The sequence below is a fragment of the Myotis myotis genome, unplaced genomic scaffold, assembly GCF_014108235.1.
Source record: "Myotis myotis isolate mMyoMyo1 unplaced genomic scaffold, mMyoMyo1.p scaffold_m19_p_14, whole genome shotgun sequence".
NCBI classification, from domain to species: Eukaryota; Metazoa; Chordata; class Mammalia; order Chiroptera; family Vespertilionidae; genus Myotis; species Myotis myotis.
Window position 1 is genome coordinate 36,191,510 of NW_023416318.1, and position 20,561 is coordinate 36,212,070.

Below are 20,561 nucleotides of genomic sequence, written 5' to 3' on the forward strand. Positions count from 1 at the left end.
TGTGTGGCGCTCCCTACTGCCATCCGCTCATGGCTCAGGGGTACAGCCAGCCCCAAGCAGGCCTCTGGGACTGAGGGGTGTCCCTTTCTGATGAGGGAAGAGAATGTGAAATAATTTTAGTAGTGAAACTGGCTCTACCTGTTCAACGCTCAGTTCAAGTTTGAGTAGTATTCCATTACGTGAATATATTACAACTTGTTTACCTTTTCTCCTGTTGACGGACTTTTGCGTTGTTCCAATTTTTTTACTATTATGAATAAAGGTGCTTAGGGATGTCCTGTTTCTGTTTGTGTTTTAACACTAAGGCAGAAAGAAAATGATTCACTATGAAAATCACACGCCCAACGAACTGATGAGTCTGAGATGTTAGCAAGAAGCCAGGGAGGAGAAGGAAAAAACCTTTATTAGGCACCATTAGGTCCTACTGGCTACTGGGTCACCGCTGTGGAGCTTTAAAATAAACATTCCTTCATTGAAGGGAAGCATGCTTCACTTTATGACTCCTCTGACCGGGAATAATGCAATGATCCACTCTGGTGGAATATTTCTGTTGGATTCATTTCCTCCCCGGCAGATGAAAATTTGGCAAGGAATGCTGATTCACAAACAGAACTTGAGGTCCATCTCTGAGCTCAGTGTTTGTTTTGGTGAACTTGGCTTGGCTGTGACTAGCCTGTAACATTAACCATTTACAGAGTTCATTGTGGCCTGCGTGGGCTTTAAAGACTTCTTTTGTGCATTGCCACTACCACTGCCTTAATTCAGCTCTTATTGCCTCTAGCAGGAATAACAGACACCATTGGTTACTACCAACCAAGCCACAGCAACTGCCTTACCAGCACCCTCCTGCTCCCCTGGGAGAACCCTGACCTGTTGCTTTACCCTGTGCTAGGTTATAGATTCAGGGGAAGGACCCCTACCCCTGCCCCAGAGGGCTAATCCTGACTGGTCTAATCCCGGTGGTCTAATTTTCTTGTTGGTGATTGGGTTGAACAGGGCACAGGGCACACTTTTGGCCAACAAAATGTAGGAAAAGTCTGGAGGGGAGCTTCTGGGAAAAGTTTTGCTTGTTCTTAAAAATGGAACATGAGAGATATGAAAGAAAAAAAGAAAGGAATAGGTCCTTTTTTGTCTCTAGATGTGACTATATGAAGAGGTGGTTTCTAGAGCTGTGGCAACCACCCAGTGACCGTGACAGGACAGCCTGAAGGCAAAGGCCACAACACTGGAGAAGCAGAATGGAAAGAGGGCAGAACCTGGGTCCTTGGTGACTACCTCCCCAGCCACCCGGAACCACAGTCACTGCTTGTCACCTCACGTTCCCCCAGGCCTGCTTTCACTGCTCTTTAGGTAAAGTTTAAGCAAGAAACATGTTCTCCCAGTTTTGTGTTAGGCAAACGCAGGAACAGCGAAAAAGAAAAAAACACAAACAACCTACAACCCACATAACTTTTCTATTCTCTGAAAAACACAGTTCTCCCTTCCTCCCAGGCCCCCAACACTCAAACTTAGAAGCGATGAGTCAAAGCCTGGCCCCAAGTAGAACAAAAGCACTATTAAGTTAAACACACAAACAAAAGGAGAAAATATATAAGATGAGCTGACTACCTTAAATACCAAGTTTGGATCTATTTCCCTGGGGAGGGTTTAGGATGCATGATAATGTGTCAGTGGGGAGGGCAAGAGATATTCTGAAAACCCAGAGGTCCCTGACCCCAGGCCTAGTTAGACTGACTGTCCACTCTTACCTGACAACCCCTGCCCACCCTCAACCCTGGAGCTAGTGGCTGTGGAGTCCAGCTGCACTTACTAAGACAGTTACAGAAGGGAGTTGACACTGACCACCCTTCTAGGTGGGGCCTGTGGTCTGGGAAACTATTCAGTCTATGTTAAGAGATTCAGAAATACCTGTCACTTCAGGGATGGGAAGGGTGTAAAATTCTGGTCAGGAGGGTTCTCTGCCAGGTAAATTGGAAGAGCCGCAGTGAATCTTACATTTCCATTAAGTCTCCTCCATCGGAACACATTGGCAGATGTGATACTTCACACATCATTTCTCTTTCTAGTCCTGAATCTATTCCTTTAGGCCACCCCTGCTTATAAAATTGGATGTCTAAGTATATAGAAATGTTGAAAACAGTAAAAAAATCACCATGATCTGCTACCTACATTAAACCATAAATATTTTGTTCTATTTTTGTCAAGTTTCTTTCTGAACTTATTTTGAAAAGTAGGGCCTTTATGTTTATTATTGCAGAGCCTTTTATGGCTGGGCGTGTTTGTTTTGTTTTTGTACTTTGGTGTGTCTTTAAGATCTCAAGAAAGATGGTGGGAGTTCCTGAAGATAAGGAGAGAGCAAGTGAAGAAACATCTTTCTTATTTTTAAAGGGAGGACTTTGGAAAGTATATCAGAACCAATTAACTCATGCTATTTGAAAAGATCCTAGGAAAAAAATCAGATCATCAGCAAACTCCTAAGAGAGTGTGAAAATGTAAGCTATTACTAGCTGGCTGTGAACATCATCTCGTGATAGAAAATCATGCCAAAGTGAGTGATTCAAGTACAGTAGACGTTGATGAGTTCTTCAGATGAACAGGAAGTAATAGATATAATCTGCAGAATTTAGCTAAGCTTTTTGTATTCTGTCTTATGCAATCACCTCCTCAACAAGCTAAAATATTAGCATTAGGAGGGAATGAGGTAGTTTAGAAATTACTTAATGGGGGTTGTAATGTCTTTACCCCACACTCAGGGTGGGCCACACAGTAGGAGCACATAGATATTCTCAGCATATCTAAAGGGCTTGGGCCGAGCACATTCCCAAAGGTCCAAGGGTAGAAAGCACCTTTCTTGGAAGTAATTTTTTAGGGGGAGGGGGTGTAGGAGTGAAGTAGGTGACGCAAATGTAAGTACATGTTGTTAGTTGAGAGGGAATTCTTAAAATAACTAGTTAGTTACCTAAGCATATGGGAAACTTAGTTTTCTTGGCAGCAGAACGTACTCATCCTATCTTTCCCTATAACTTTCATTTATTGAGCACCTACTATGAGCCAGATGCTTTGCTGGGCAATGTCATCATCATGGGGGTGACCCCATCACCAGGGTAATTTCATGCTGGGTTGGTCTCTCCAGTCACTCCCCCAGCTCATTCCACAAAGCACATCACAGGAGAGAAGAGGCAAGGTCACTCACCTGGCCTGCCAGGTTGAAATAAGAATGGTTGGTCAGGTTGACGGGTGTGGTCTGACTGGCCTGCGCTCGGTAGTTGATCACGAGCTCCCCACCATCCAGCGTGTATGTTACCCAGACTTTTAACTCCCCAGGGTAACCTTCCTCGCCGTCCGGACTGACCCGGGAGAACTGGACGCCATTTGACAGCACCTGAGGGGTCCAGAGGACCTAGAAAAAAAGTGTTTTCAAAGCTGTTTAGTCACTCCAATCCCAAGCTCAATGCCACATTTCAATATCAAAGACAACTGATTCCAGGAAGGGAGACGGTGATACAACCCATAAGGTTGAAAATAATAGCCTAGATGTTAATTATTCTAAAATCCCGCTTTAAACAGAATTGGAGAGAAAAGAAATTTTCTCTTTACCTACTCACACTTCCCATACTCTTTTCCCCTGAATTTATACATATGTGTCTACAATATTTTCTTCCCCTACTTTGAGACTTTTTTGTTGGAATCTTAGCAGTACATTCTGAGTGTCATATAGCAATATCTGCTATCTGCTAATAGTATTAAAAATAACCTTGCCCAGCCGGCATGGCTCAGTGGTTGAACATCCATCTGTGAACCAGGAGGTCACAGGTTCGAATCCCAGTCAGGGCACATGCCCGGGTTGCAGGCTCAATCCCCAGTGAGGGGAGAACAGGGGGCACTTTGGCAGACATGAGACTGTCATTGTTGAGTGCTCACCAGCCGCTGACCTGGTGCTTTTACGTAAATCATTTCACAAGGTAAGGATTTAGTAGGACCAAAAAAATTATCATCTTTGCAGATCAAAATAGTTGAACAGTGGCAATTTCACATGGTTCCAATTAATATTATTACTCCCATTTTACAGATGAGTAAACTGAGTTCAGTGGAGGTAACTGGCTCACTTCTACCTCCCACATCCCAGGGGAGTGGAGTAGAAACCTTTAATACGTCATGACCACTGTTTAAGGGTGTGTGTGTGTGTGTGTGTCAAGTCATACACGTAATTAGTGATAGAGCTAGGATTCAAATTCAGGTCTACATTACAACACGTCTTGGTTTCAGTGGATGTTTTGTTCAAATCTCCATGAGTATATGATTTTTTTAAAAGGAATTAAAGAATTCAAATGAAAAAAAAATCTCTATGAGTTGAGGTCAAACACTGTCATTCCAAATAGACTTGAAAGATAACAAGTCCTTTGGCCTGAGGAATGGCCATGAGCCCAGGCTGTGCCCCCTCTCTCTCCCCCCACCCCCACTCCTGGCTGCACCTCTCAGTGACATTGCATTTGCCAGGAAGGGGAATCCAGCAGGAACGGAGGACTCTGCCTTCACCGATGGTGAAAGCAGCTGGTGCCTGAAACAAGTTCACTGACCTTAGAAACAAATTAATTTTAGACCCTAATTACCTCCCAGGAAGATTGAATTTTCAAGACACTGAACACACAAAGCCTGTCATATATGTGATTAAAGAAAGAAAAAAGAAACTCCCGAATGGAAATTTTTAGGAATAAAAAAACTTGAAATGTTCTTAACTTGCTACCTTGTTTTTCTTCTTTAGAGAAAGAACACAATGGAAAGATTTTTGTGTAAACCAATATGATCAGATAAGGATAATACCGTGGGAAGTGTCATTCCTATTCATGGAAGGATTTCCCTGGCCCTATCGTTTCCAGATTTCCAGAAAATTTCCTGATTTGCACCTTTAGGCCTACTTCTCCCATTTCTAATCCTGTCAGGTTCTTCAAATTTCATCTTTAGAAAACACATACCTCCAAAAGAACTATTATTCCGTTAACTGTTGAGATCAAACCCAGCTGAAAACGAAGGTCATCTGATACTGCTCATGGTACTATATCAAAACTGACTGTTCAAAAACTTTCCATAATAACATTCCAAGTGTTCCCCCACTTCTCTCTGGGCTGTTGCACAGCCATGCTCTCCAATATCAACACAGTGAATGAAATGCTATCCTTTCTTCAAGTGCAGTTCAAGTCCCACCTCCCCCGTTGCTATGCATTAGTCCATGCCCAGCTCCTCTATCACACCACTGGCATCTATATTATGGGCTTATACCAGTGGTTTATGGAAGGGTCCCGCTCCCTCACTGTACTGTGAGCCTCAGAAAGCCCCATCCTCTGATGTGCCCTGGTTCACAGAAGGGGCCCAGTAGGCACATTGCATTCAAGAATATGTATACATGCACACTCGCCATTTGCTACGTTCATACAGGGCATACATGTTAAGCAATACCACAGAAAGTACCACCGTGGGCGAGAGGGAACAGGAACAAGCAGGAACACGGTGCTGTTCTGAGGCTCCGCTCAAGATCCCTGTCCGCACAGAGCTGGGCCTGACTTCTCTGGTTGCGGTTTGCCCACGGACCGGGCATATGCCAGGGACCCTCTGGCTCTGTGCCTCCCTGGCTGAGGACGCCCATCGTGGAGGAAAAGGGAACTGACGGGGCAGTCTGGTTCTGGGCCACAGACAGGAAGCTGGTGGGACAGGAGTAGCAGAGTAACCAACTTCTCCTCCGGGAGAGCTGGCGGTCAGGGGCAGAAAGAAATTGTGGTCCTTAACTGCACACATGTTCCTGTCTTCTCTGGCTCTTCGCTGGGAAATCACCTGGCGGTGTGTTTGAAAGGCAAGTGAACTACCGAAAGGCTCTCCCTCACAGCCTGGAATGAGACCAGTAAGAGAGTCCCTGGGGGTTGACCAGCAGACGCACCCAGGGAGGGGGCAGGAGGCCAGGCGTCCCTGCTCAGGGAGAAGCTGTTGGGTCAGTTTGCTTTCCTTGCCTCGTTTTTCCCGGACTCTCTGGGGGAGTGGGAGTTTTAATGTGGAAAAGGGGAACTGGGGAGAATAGGGGATAATTTGGGGGCATGGAGAGGTAGGCCTGAATGCAGCAGAGCTTAACCACAGATACAGGGGTGCGTGCTGCATTGGGGGCACCCACAGTGGTGGCCGAGGTGGAGAGCAGCAGTTGTGAGGGAATGAGGCCTTCTGGCCAGGCAGCCCGACTTAGGAGCATGTGGCCTTTTGGAGCCTCAGATTTCTCATTTGGGGATAATACAGGGTCCTAGTAAGGGTGAGAGATAATACATGAAAATACCTTGGGCAGTAAGTGGTCAGAATTATTTCAATCTACTTTCCTGCTGTGCTTACGGTCAACTCGACTCCCTGGTCCAACCCTGAGGAAGTCGTTCCCTGTCTTCCTAAGTCAAGGTCACTGTCCTTTCATAGTCAGAGGAGTTAGGCAAGGATGGGTCCTGAGACAGCCAGCACACCTGCTCCTCCGAACCATGGAGCAGCGTCTTTCCTGAGTCACCTTCCCACGCACTTGCTCCAGGGCCTAGGTAAACAGCAGGGATGCTCGAAGGCCCTGTGTGAAGTGTGCCAGGTGAGGACTCCACCCAGTGCCCCCGACTCACCTTATCAAACCCTCTGAGTCCTCCATGCAGACTGTTGGGCCCATTGTTGATGGCCAGCTTATACTCCTTCCCGTCCAATGTGAATGTTCCCTTGGCAATTCGATTGGCCACCCTGCCAACCACGGCTCCAAAGTAGGGCTGCTTCTGGAGGTACCCTGCAAGGACAGGGGATGACAGTTTTGTAAACTTCAAACTGAAGGTGAGGCTCACACTGCTAGCCACCACTTTCTCCTGAGGGCAGCTGCGAAGGAACAACTTGGGTATACCCTCATGGCAGCACAGAAAATGGTGTTCTCTACAAGTGACCTTTCCCCTTTCCAGAGTGGTAAACATTTTTAAAGAATGTTATAAAGCACAAAGAAGACACTTAAACCATCCTAACCTCATCAACAGACAGAACCACTGGTTTTAAAATTTTTTTTTTAATCAATTGATTTTAGACAGAGATAGAGTGAGACATCACATTGCAGTTCCACTTATTCATTGGTTGACTCTTGTATGTGCCTTGGCAGGGATGAACCTACAACTGTGGCACCGGGAGGATGCGCTAACTAACTGAGCTACCTGGCCAGGGCAGAACCACTGTTACTATTCTTACGCACATCCTCTGTCTTCTAGTATATGCATACGGGTGATTTTCTTCTTTTTATAAAAAAAGAGGGGTCTTAGTGTACATGCTGCTTTGTAATCTGCTTCCCTGCCCCCCAGGCTAATTAATTTTCTTAGTTACATTTATGTGTAGTCTTGAGAAGAAACTATCTTATCTTTCTTCTCTTTTCATTAAAAAAAAAAATCATATAATTAGTACATAAAATGTCCTTTAAAGAGTGTTAAATAATACACAAGAATATAGAGTAGGCTTGCCAGAGGAACTGTAGGACACCCAGTAGTTAAATCTGAATTTCAGGTAAATAATGAAAACATTTTAGTATAAGTATGTCCATATTATTGTTATACATGGCACATACTTACATTTAAAAATGTTATTTATCTGAAATTCCTATTTAATTGGGCATCCTGTATTTTTCTTTCCTGAATCTGGCAACCTCAATAGAGTAAAACATGAAAGTTCTCCTCCTCCTCTCAGCTCCTCTGCTTCCTGGTGAACTACTGCTAACAGTTAGGCATATACACTTACTTTAAAGAACACACTTTCTATATAGAGAGAATTATACACGCTGTTTTGCTACATTTTCAGTTATCAAATGTCTTAAGGTCTCTCCATGTGGCTACGTGGCATATTGATGAGAATAAACTGTTGTCAGTATTTTGGGGGGGGAGGAGGCGTAAATGAAAGATAGCTAGTGTCCTGTACTTACAACTTGGTGCCTGGGCATATTACAGTACTTTCCTTCTCTTTAAGTTCCTCTGTGCTATAATCTTCTAGCTTAGATTACAGTGGCAGAGATTAAGGTTTAGAGGTAATTTGGTTTTTTTTTTGTATTATCACCAAGATTGCTTTCTACTCTATTTTTCACTCAGAGGCCCTCGAATTCCATTCCCCTTTCTGCAGTCCTGTGTACCCATCACATCTACTGTGGCTCAGAAGAGCATGCAATTTCACTGTTTTTACCACAGTTGGAGGGGCTCTTAGGACATGGACCCTGAACCGATTAGGCCAGTTGTAGGTTACAGGTTCCCATTACTCAACTGGTTGGGCCTAACCGAAGCATTCATCTTCTCTTCTAGGTCTTTCCTGGTTCACTTCTTGCTAATCTGCAGGTCCTCAGAGTCCTGCCTGTAGATTGTCGTCATAGCTAACACTGCGCTTTCAAAGTCTCAGCCACTTTCTAAATGCTGCACATTTAACTCATTTCATCCTCAGAATGCTTCCATAAGGTAGACACTATTATTAGCAGGTGTGGAAACCGAGAACAGAAAGGTGAAGTAACTTGCCCCCAAACATACATTTAGTTATGGCCAAACCGGGATTTGAATGCAGATACTCTGGCTCCTAAATACTTGTTCTTGTGCATCACATGACTTGGAAAGCACAAGGCTTTCTGATTAGTTGACCTTACTACCAGGCAGGCTGATCTCTATCAGCTCCCACCTCTCTCCCACTCTCCTCTCTTCCTGAAGCTGTAGCTTTAAAACCCTAACACTGGCTAACCAAAAGGAGTCCCCAAGGGCCAGACAACCTTTTCTTGGTTTTTGTTTTTAATAGACTTTATTTATTTATTTTTTAAAAAATATGTTTTTTACCGATTTTAGAGAGAGAGGAAGGGAGAGGGATAGAAACACTGATGAGAGAGAAACATCAACATCGATTGGCTGCCTCTTGCACACACCCTGCTGGGGATCAAGCCTGAAACCCAGGCATGTGCTCTGAGTGGGAATCAAACCTGCGACCGCTTGGTGCACGTGTCAACACTCAAGCACTGAGCCACACTGGTGGGACACTTTAGAAAAATCAAGAAAACTTGAGCTGAAGATAGAGATTCCCAAATAACCCCTGCCCTCACACATGCATAGCCTTCCCCATTATCAGCATCCCCCACCAAAGTGGTACATTTATTATAATTGACTAGAGGCCCAGTGCACAAAAATTTGTGCACTTGGGGCGGGGGTCCCTCAGACCAGCCTGTGCCCTCTCGCAGTCTGGGACCCCTTGGGGGATGTCCACCTGCTGGCTTAGGCCCAAGCGGGCCTAAGTTGGCAGTCAGACATCCCTCTGGCAGCCCGGGAGCCCTCGAAGGATGTTTACTTGCCAGCGGGGAGCAGGCCTAAGCTGCAGTCGGACATTCTTAGTGCTGCTGAGGAGGCGGGAGAGGCTCCCACCACCACCGCTGTGCTGGCAGCCGTCAGCCTGGCTTGTGGCTGAACAGAGCTCTCCCTCTGGGAGCGCACTGACCACCAGGGGGCAGCTCCTTCATTGAGCGTCTGCCCCCTGGTGGTCAGTGTGTGTCATAGTGACCAGTCATTCCCAGTTGCTCTGCTGTTAGGGTCAATTTGCATATTACCCTTTTATTATATAGGATGAGTCTACATTGACACATCATCATTACCTAAAGTCCATAGCTGACATTAGTGTTCACTCTTAGTGTTGTATATTATATGGGTTTGGACAAATGTATCCTCCATTATAATATCATACAGAGTATTTTCACTGCTCTAAAAATCTTCTGTGCATTGCCTATCTATCCCTCCCATCCCCCTAGTCCCCGGCAACTACTGATCTTTTTTACTGTCTCCATAGCTTTGCCTTTTCCAGAATGTCATATAGTTGGAATCATACAGTATGTAGCCTTTTCAGATGGGCTTCTTTCACTTAGTAATATGCATTTAAGGGTCCTTCCTGTCTTTTTTTTTTTTTTTTTTTTTTGTGGCTTGATAGCTCATTTCTTCTTAGCACTGAACAATATTCCATGATCTGGATGTATCCCAGTTTATTTATCCATTCACCTACTGAAGGACATCTTAGCAATTATGAATAAGCTACTATAGATATCCCATGTGCAGATTTTTGTGTGGGTGTAAGATTTTAGCTCTTTGAGTAAACACCAAGGAGCATGACTGATGGATCATATGGTTAGAATATGTTTAGTTTTGTAAGAAACTACTAAACTGTCTCCCAAAGTGGCTGTGCCATTCTGCAGTCCCATCAGCAATGAGTGAGAGTTCCTGCTGCTCCACATCCTGGCTGCTCTTTGGTACTGTCCGTGTTCTGGGCTTTGGCCACTCTATTAGGTCCTGTTTTACTCTGCATTTCCCTGATGATATATAATATGGAGCATTGGTTTGTTTTTCAGGAGCTGAAAAATGCAAAGAAAGCAGAATTTCTGTTCAAAAATTGTTTGGCTGTGTGTACCTCAGACAGCCCAAATCTTAGCCAGAGTACCTTAAAGTCTCAAACAAAATTGCTCACTAGTCTCGGTCAACCTCCCCCCAGCCCCCTCACCCTGATTCACTTTCCTTTGGCTTTTTGAGGAAAACAAACATTAGTTTAATTGGCGAGCACTTTAAGCTTCCCACATAATATATATATATATATATATATATATATATATATATATATATATATGTATATGTATGTATTTTTTTTTTTTACTTTTTCAATAGACTTTATTAGAGCAGTTGTAGGTTCACAGCAAAGTTGAGCAGAAAGTACTGAGATTTCTCATACCCCTCCTGCCCTACCAGTACAACAGCCTCCCCACTAACCACATCGCCACCAGAGTGGTGCATTTGTTACAATCCGTGACCCTACATTGACACATTGTTATTGAAGCAGGAAAGTTAGAATAGAGAATGAAGGACTCAAGCTTACCCCTGCCTTTTCTGTCTTGGCTGGAACATTGCAGACTCCACCTTCACTGACCACCTGTTCCCCTGCTTCCCCTCCCCAATTTCCTATAATTAATAGCACCCAAAACATAGTTACCTGGAGAGTGGGGACAAGGACGAGCAGCATGGGGGGGAGGGGTCACTCCACCAGCCCACCAGCATCAGAAGCAGAGGACCACCCTCTCTATCTGTATACATGAAAGCCTAAGCGACCGTCGCAACTGAAACAATGGAACAGGCTGCGTGGGGCGACCAGGCCAGCAGGGGGTTTAGTGAGGGACACCAAACGACTGAACAGCAGGCTGTGTGGGGTGACCCTGCTGGCAGGGGGGTTAGTGAAGGATGACCAAACGACTGAACAGCAGGCTGTGTGGGGTGATCAGGCCGGTGGGGGGGGAGGGGCATGAGGGGCGACAAGGCCAGGGGGGGGGGGGGGGGGCAGCTGGGGGTGACCAGGCCAGCAGGGGGGCAGTTAGGGGCAATCAGGCTGGCAGGGGGGCAGTTAGGGGCAACCAGGCAGGCAGGCAGGTGAGCAATTAGGAGCCAGTAGTCCAGGATTGTGAAAGGGATGTCTGACTGCTAGTTTAAACTGGCAATCAAACATCGCCCGAGGGGCCCCAGATTGGAGAGGGTGCAGGCTGGGCTGAGGGGACACCCCCTCCATGCACAAATTTCGTGCACTGGGCCTGTGTGTATATATAAAAAGCCAGCAACCCGAAGGCTGTAATGACCAGTCACTATGCCCCCCACTGCGGCCACAGAATCAGCCAATGGAGGCGCCCCTCCCCCCGTGGCCAACCTCCTGCAGCCCTTCCCCCTATCCCGGTCAGCCCTGCCCCTGATGGGCCCCCACCACCTCATTGGCTGGCTTGCCCCTCCCCCCAGCCAACTTCGCCCCTGATCGGCTACCCCACTCCAATCAGGGGCAGGGCCAGCTGGCCAACCTCCCACGGCCCCTCCCATGGCCACTGACTCCCAAACGGCCCCCCTACCCCATTCGGGGGCAGGGACATCAGCCCACCACCCATAGCCCCTCCCCATAACCAGGCCACCCCCAATTGGCCCTCCCAACCCAATCAGGAGTGGGGCTGCTGGCCAATCACCCACAGCCCCTCCCCCCAGCCAGCCCAGCCCTGATCAGCTGATCAGGGCAGGCTGGGCAACCTGCCACCATCTCCTCCCTACAGACCCGGTCGTGATCCGCTGATTGGGGCCGGGGGCAGGACCCCACCTGGGCCTCTAGTCCTATCTAATAAAGAGGGAATATGCTCTATATATTTTTCAATGGCTGCTGGTTGTCCCAGATGAATCTCCATGCTATTTTTTTTTTCAGTGCTAACAAAGTGAAATAAAAAGTTCAAGTACTGTGAGGGAAGGTATTTGGGAGCAAATGAAGGAAAGAAGATAAAAATTATTACTTGTTCACCACAGTCAGATACTATCACAGCCAACAGCACATTTAATCATCATTATCCACTTGTTTCGGAGAGGAAATAGGTCTGGAGAGGTTAAATAACTTGCCCAAGGTCACACAGCTTTCAGAGGCAAAGCAGATTTAAACCAGGAATCAATACTCCCTTAAGGGCACTCTGGGGCATCTGTAATATTAAACTGCCGCCTCTAAACTGGTCCCCTTTCCTCCAGGGTAACCCCCCTTATGAACTCAGGTTTTCCAAAAACACTATAGTTATTTTTTCTAGTTTTTCCATAATGGCTCATGACAGTAATAGCTGGGTGTCTGGTGGTAACTGGGGGGAAGATGGAGGGGAAGGAATTGCATTGATTGTATGGGTAGGTTGTTTGTATCTGCGGCTTATAAGCAAATGTTCTCATCACAGGTTTGGAGAGAAGTCATAATGACTGCAGGTGGGACATGCAAATGAAAAACATTTAAAAATACTTTAAATGCAAAATATGGCAGAAGCCGAAACTGGTTTGGCTCAGTGGATAGAGCGTCGGCCTGCGGACTGAAAGGTCCCAGGTTCGATTCCGGTCAAGGGCATGTACCTGGGTTGCGGGCACATCCCCAGTGGGAGATGTGCAGGAGGCAGCTGATCGATGTTTCTCCCTCATCGATGTTTCTAACTCTCTGTCTCTCTCCCTTCCTCTCTGTAAAAAATCAATAAAATATATTTAAAAAAAAAAATATGGCGGAAAAACTCACTGGAGGTGTGACTGATTTTCCCAGCCCGTAACTAAAAGACCATGTGATTTACCTCTTTAGAATTCTACAGAGAAAGATCTCATTTACCCAAGGAAGAACTGAACTGTTCTGACCTCAGGTCGTGGTCATCAGCCAAGCAGTTTACATAATCTGCCTGGGAAATTGGCGATAGTTCATTCACATCAATCTGGCAGTTACAAAAGGACCACGTCTCATGGAATTATCCACGCTCAGCTCTTCCCAGTGGCTCAAAACATTTTAGGGGACACGGTAATGAAGGTAACCCCTTGCTCTGTCACATCTTATTGCTTTAAGTTATTTGCCTCAGTTTGTTTCTTTAACACTTACATACTCAGACATTCTTAGACTATATAGTGCACATTACGTCTCCTTCCTATCCCTGTACCCCAGCTACCCAGAGTCTTTGCTTAAGGGCAACCACTGTTGCCGATTTCTTAACATGGGTTTTAATACACTAGGATTGATCAAAATAGCAGCAGAGAGACATTTCATACTTCTGTTATGCGCAGTTTAACGATGGGGACACATTGAGAGATTTTACCTTTGTGCAAACCTAGATAGTATAGCCTGCTATACACCTAGGCTATATGGTTGGTATACTACTGTAGTGTGGTCCGACCTTGACCAAAATATTGTTATGCAGCCATAACTATATTCTGATTGAGACAATTATGCTTCCTGTTATGAAGTCTTCCTTATTTTTGGCAATATTAAAGGAACACACACACACACACACACACACACACACACACACACACACACTGGAGGACAGGGCCTTATAAAAGGAACAAGGAGGCTGCCTGCCATAGCCTTGAAGATGGCTGAATATATTAGAAAGTATTGCTTGATATTCTCAGGGCTTTTTTCCAACTTCTCTTTTGAAAACAGCTTGATTATCTTTTAACATAAATTATTTAAATCATAGCATAGAAATGAAAATGTCTCTCTCGCTGCTTATTGTGAAGCCTGTGACGCATTCTGGTTAAGAAAATTCTATTTAACTTTCCCAAGAGATGTTAATTACATGGAAGGCAATACAATACAAGCCAGGGGATCAGGTTTTTTTTCTCCCTTTTAAGAACAATTGGGAATATTTTCTTTCACTCAGACTCCCACGAGTCATAGACTCATGGAGACAGTTGTATAAATGCCCTCACAAAATCGGCACTTCTATGCCAGTGCTTCCCTGGTGCCATGTTATCATGACACATATTTCATATGAATTCCAGAAAGCCACCTTGTGCTTTAAGATCTATGTAACTCACATCAGAACTAAAAATGATATGAACAGTGTGTGTGTGGTGTGTGCGTGTGTGTACAGAGGGTGGGTAGTTACATCCTGAATAGTGATAAGGCCGAGATAAAAATGAGATGATAAAAACAGGTGCTCTTGGCTTATCGTCTCCAGTTCTTTACTGGTTCTGCAATTGTAGGTCAAGTACCCAATTCTTTGACTCCATGGGCAATTTTGCACCAGTCAAGTAAACTCTTTATGGTTTGTTTCAGCCTAGAAAATGGTTATGCTAGTGATAGAGAGAGGTGACTCAGCAAAATGAGGAAGCCTCTTTTGTCATTTGTCAACCATGCTTCTTGCCTTCTGACCTTGAAGACAGATGAGAACACCCACCTCCAAAAATTCAAGGAGATATGGAGCTGATTTCCCCCACATCCCTGTACTTTCCTACGCTGGAGTCTCCTGTAATAGATTTGCTGAAGTTACCAAAGAAATTCTGCCGAAGACTACCTACTCCCTCTCCAAGATGACCTACCCCCTCTCCAAACCAAGCAGTGGAAGCTCCAACACAGATTAAGACAACTAGAGGGCAAGGAATAGGATCCTCAGGGATTTTCTGATAACATTTTGATAAGGAAATGGGAAGCAAATTTCAGTTTCCTAAGGGAAACTCAATACTCTCAAGAGTTTTCTGTTGACATCCAACTCTGAGCCATGCTACATATCTAAAGAACCAGACAGAAGGACACGCCTAAAAGAAAACCTCAAACCTCCTCTCTGAGCAGACTGTTTCCACCTCTACCCCCGGGCGGAGGATATCAATTCTCAACAGTGCCCCTTTGCCAACTTTATTTCAGACCTCATTTCCCGTCCAGTTGCACCCCTACTACCAAGACAACACTATGTATGTTCTCCTTTATTGCCATCAAACTGCGATTGTAATTATTTATTTATGCAATTATTTGGCTAATGGCTCTGTCCCCAGCGAAACTACAAGCTGTATGAGGTTGGGGACCTCGTCTGTCTCATTGGGTGAGGTAACTGGATTAACAGTTTTTAAATGCATGTAGTAATATACGATCTTAATTGCCCACGGATCCCAACAGGAATAAAAGTCCACCCCAGCTAGGAGAAGACCTCATTTCTAGACCATGAGTAGGTCTTCCGCGTTCCATTCTGTACATGGTCCTTGAGCAGCCAGAGCCTGCTGGGCTCTAACCCCACCCGGACCAGAGTGGATAAGCTGTCTGCATCGCCGGAGTATGTCTGAGACAACCATGCCTCAAAGAGACTCTGATCCAGGGAAAGGGGAAGTAGAAAACGCACGTCTTTGATTTTCCTTGTTGAGAAAGGGCAAGAGGGAGGAACTGGGAGCCACACCCCCTCCAGCCTGCCTTTTCCTCTTCAGCTCTGACAAAAACCAGGCGGTTCAAAGATCGCTCCAGGGTTGCTGGAGTTTTATCTGACCCTCGACTGACTTTTTAAGTCAACCGAGGCAAAGCCTGAATGGATAACCAGAGGCCAAGTCCTATCGCTGTTCATTCTGTCTTTTTCCGAGCACTGGATACAACACAGAGAGTGAGCGGGACGCAAGCATTCCTGACCCGCACGTCCCAAGCTCGGGCCCTTCCCCTCGGTCCCTGCTCCCGGAGCAGCCCCATCCCGGCCGCGTGCAGGGTGGGCCTGAGGCCCGCCTGCAGCCGGGGCAGAGTTTAACCCACCTTCCAACTCGGCAAAGCCCAGCACTACATCTGAGGCTCTGCCCTGCCTGTCTTTGACCTCCAGGGCCGAGATGGTGCAACCCCAGGAGAGGATGTCCACCCTCAGCTGGTCTGACTGCAGCCGGAACTTCTCCACTGTCCCTGCCCCCGAGGGCAGCTCTCCAAACACGGATCTGGTCACCGAAACCATGGGGAAAGCAGGGTGTGCTGGGACTCCCGGCCCTTCCAACTCCTGCAGCCGAAGTGGGAGCGACAGAAGTTTACCGGGAAAGGGGTGGGACCCGGCTCAGACTCCTCCCCTTCCTTGCCTGGATTTGGGGAGTGACCACTCCTGCAGAAAATATCCCCTGCGGCCTTTCTAATCTTTTCTTTGCCAAGGGTCACCTAAATGCAAAATTTCCAACCGTGCTTTTGGTTCTTTTCCTTTGCTAACCTTGGCTGCATTGCATGTTGGGAATGGTAGTCTTTGGAAGATGAAGTTGCATTTTGGGGCTTGTAGTTTTTCTAAACCCAATCCTGAACCTACAGGATTCTACCCCCGCCTCTGGCCCAAGGTTCTTAACGTGCAATGAGCTGTTCGTTAATGTTGGTGGTTGACTTTCAGACTAAAAGCTAGAAAATGCACCGAGCAGAATTAGGGACGTTGAAAGGGATCTTGTGGGGAAATTCCCCCTTTAAGTTAACTCTTTGATCCAGAGGGGAAAGAAGTCCAGGGGTTGTTAGGGAAGGGGTAATGCAGGCTCCTTGGCACACTGCACACTGGCTGAAGATCCATTCTGTTTGTCCCGCAGGGAGAAGCTCTGGACATGTTTCTGTTGGAGCTGCTGCCCAAAGGCTCTCCTGGCTGCCAGCCTGGAGTGGCCGCCTAGCACAGGGTCAGTCCTCCGAGGTCACGTGTGCATATGGGTGAGCAGAGGCAGCCTCCCACTTTCTTCTGAAGTTCAGAGTCCCTTTAAGAAGGCATTAAGGGGGAAAAAAAAGAAGGCATTAAGGAAACAGATATTTAATAAGGTCCTTATAAATACCTGATACTCTACTTTTATTATCTCCTTGCACAAGCAGAAAAAGGCTTTAAGTATGTACTGCTGGGAGAGGAAAGGCACCGAGGTCATTAAAGAATCGTTGTGCTTTAGTGTGCCTCGGAATTATTTGTGAAGATTTTTTTTTTTAAAATATATTTATTGATTTTTTACAGAGAGGAAGGGAGAGGGATAGAGAGTTAGAAACATCGATCAGCTGCCTCCTGCACACTCCCCACTGGGGATGAGCCCACAACCAAGGTACATGCCCTTGACTGGAATTGAACCTGGGACCCTTGAGTCCACAGGCTGACGCTCTATCCACTGAGCCAAACCGGTTAGGGAATTTGTGAAGATTTTTAAACACATATCCCCAGGCCCATCCCCGGTGTTTCTGATTCTGTAAGTCTAGGCTGAGACTCAGGAATCTGCCTTTTTCACAGTTCCCCAGGTTATTCTAATGCAGATCATCTGGAACCAATCTTTGAGAAATATTGCTGTAAGTTTAGATGACTAATTTCAGGCTCTGATGGCAGAAAACTAAAACAGCTATAAAAGGCCTTAAAGGATTGTCAGATAAAATACAGGAGCCTGTGTCTGCATTTCTTTGCTAAATCTGGCAATGCTAGACAGGCCTGGGCCTAGGAAGGAAGGATGAGGGAAGCCTGAAGACATGTTTTACTTGACTGCATACTCATCTCATCTTTGCTTGCTGCTGCTTCTGATTTGGTTCCTAGGTACTTCAGAGAGGATCGAACGAAGCTATGGTGAGTGCCAAAAGCATCTATGATTAAGAAATTAGGAGAATTGGGATCATGTTTCTGGAAGCAGATGCTAATAAAATGTAACTGTGTCTTAGCCCTTTCTGTCTGTGTAGTTGGAAGGAATATTTAACGTTTAACGTTCTTGCCACCAAGCCTTAATGCTCATTCATGAAGCAGGGGAATTCTGATAGCAAAGGAAAACGAGAGCTTGCAGCAGGCTTCAGTGAAAAAGACCCAAACAAGTCAAATTATAGACTGTACCACACATATACAATAACTGATAAGCACTCTTGTGGGTGATTTCATCTGAAATTCTCATGAACTCTGTAGCCCTCACCGGCCCACTCAGCACTTATGGCTGATTCATACCCAAGCCCTTTTGGCTATGCCGTGTTAGCAAGGATGTCTTAGAACCTCTTCTATGAGCAGGAAGACTGCATTTTCTTTTCTTAGTCGCCGGTTCTCAATGTTCTGCCAAACTCATGTTGTCACTGGAAAGAAATAAATACATTTGAATGGCCAAACCCAAATGTCACTAGGGAGGCCTTGTAGCTTGACTTAGTAGAAAATGAAACATACCATGATGTCTCTCTAAGACAGCCGTGGGCAAACTACGGCCCGCAGGCCGGATCCAGCCCGTTTGAAATGAATAAAACTATTGAAAAAAAAAGGCCGTACCCTTTTATGTAAAGATGTTTACTTTGAATTTATATTAGTTCACACAAACACACCATCCATGCTTTTGTTCCGGCCCTCCGGTCCAGTTTAAGAACCCACTGTGGCCCTCACACACACACATATATTATTGATTTCAGAGAGGAAGGGAGAGGAAGGGAAAGAGACAGAAGCATCAATGATGAGAGAGAATCATTGATTGGCTGCCTCCTGCATGCCCCACACTGGGGATTGAGCCAGCAACCCAGGCATATGCCCATGACTGGAATCGAACCCAGGACCCTTCAGTCCACAAGCTGACACTCTATCCACTGAGCCAAACCAGCTAGGGAGTACACTTATTGATTTCATTTTCCTTTTGCTTTTAAGGATTTAACATATAGAGCCAAATAGGACTACCTTGTGCTAAGGCAGATGTTAGGCACAACACTTGATTTTTCTTACCAGGATATCTCATTTCCCTAGTCTCACAGTCATACTCTAAAAGAAATATTTATGCACTTAAAAAAAATAAGAAATCTAAGAAAATATTCTCCATCTCCAAGGTTGGATTAGATCAGAAGCAAGTTAGTAATCTTGCAAAGAAAGCATTGTCAAATTCTAGGGGGTATTTATTTTTATTTTGGGGAGAGGGGCCAAGAGGAAGGTTAGGAGGTAAAGGGAGTAGGAACTGTGACATTTATGTCAATGAGGAGTTACTTAGAGTGGATACCTTTTCTTTCAACCAGCGATGAATGGACAGGTGAAGAATAAGTTCTGTCCCTGTCTTCAGCTGTGGGTTAGTCCTCTAAGTTGAGTGCTGGGGAGCCAGAAATAAGGAAATCTGAGCCCTGACATGAGGCTCCACACCCTCATTCTACACAAAAACTGCAGGTGTGCTGTTCCTGGGACCTGTCAGACTCTGGGCTCATGAACAAGGCTGGCTCCAAAGCCTTAAGCTGTTGACAGGCTGCTGCTATGCAGAGGAAACTGAGATATAACAACAAAAACAACTCACAACACCTCAGAGTTTGTCTATAAAGAGATCTAGAACAGATTCTTTTCAACCAGGTTGGTACATCACCACCTTCCTGTTTTCTTTCTCACTGCTTTGAACTCCATTGGTGTTATTGCTAGTGCTCTTCGTTGGGCACTCAGCATGCACTGTCTTAGATCACTTCTTATCTTTCCATGAGTACCTTTTGTTGTTGCAACTGTTTACTCAACTGTTGGCTCCCTGACTCAATATTCTGACTGTTTTTTTCTTAACCCAACCATCACTCTACTTCATTTCAGATGGAAACTACTTATATCTGGAAAACAGGAATACCTGGGAGAATCCCATCAAGTTCATGATAGGTAGAATTCTTCACAATCAATTCAACTCTGTTTCATCAACAATTTTGGAGCAGCTGCTGGGGAGGCATTCTGGGGGCAGGTGAGAAGCTATTGAGGAAGGTAGATTAAATTTAGCTGCACGGCATGTTGCTCATTTGTCAAATAGTCAACAAGTATGTGCCAGGCATTGTGCTAAGTGCTAGTTCTATATTGATAAGTAAAACATGATCCTCACCTTTCAAGGAATTAACAGTCTAATATGGTAAATGCTCATCTTTATCTTCCATAAAAATTCAGTAAATTCATTACTAGTCAATGCTGGATGAAACAAAGTATGAGAAAAAGAAAGAAAGAAAGAAACAGAGTATGAGGACTAGCCACAAGTTGGTTATAAATTTAGGGTTGCCTAAAGAGGTTTTGTCATATCGGGATTATTTCAGAATTCTCTAGCACCAAGCATAGTGACTGGCAATTTTAGGTGCTCAATAAATAATTATTAAATGACTACACAAGACATTCATAAGTACAATGTTGTAGTGGAGAATTGGCCCTGCTATCAGAAGACCTGGTTTAAGAGGACTAGAATTTACTGGCAATTCGTTCAACCACTCTGAACCTCAGTCTCCTCATCTGTAAAATGGGAATAATATCACATGATTGACCCATCCAATTACTCTTAATTGATTGCTAGTAAAAAATACTAAAAATTTATTACTGAACATCATGA

General features: G+C 45.2%; 1 protein-coding gene across 1 annotated transcript in view; it reads right to left on the reverse strand.

Annotated features, from left to right (window-relative positions):
* GALM (galactose mutarotase) overlaps positions 1–16,343 on the reverse strand; it is a 47,498-nt gene extending 31,155 nt beyond the window's left edge. Inside the window, exons 1-3 of the mRNA XM_036334804.1 lie at positions 16,060–16,343; positions 6,633–6,787; positions 3,194–3,400 (exon numbers count right to left, since the gene is read on the reverse strand). Of these exons, the coding sequence (XP_036190697.1) occupies positions 3,194–3,400; positions 6,633–6,787; positions 16,060–16,249 (552 nt within the window). The 5' untranslated portion in view covers positions 16,250–16,343. The remainder of the gene's footprint in view (positions 1–3,193; positions 3,401–6,632; positions 6,788–16,059) is intronic.
* Positions 16,344–20,561: the final 4,218 nt, after the last annotated feature.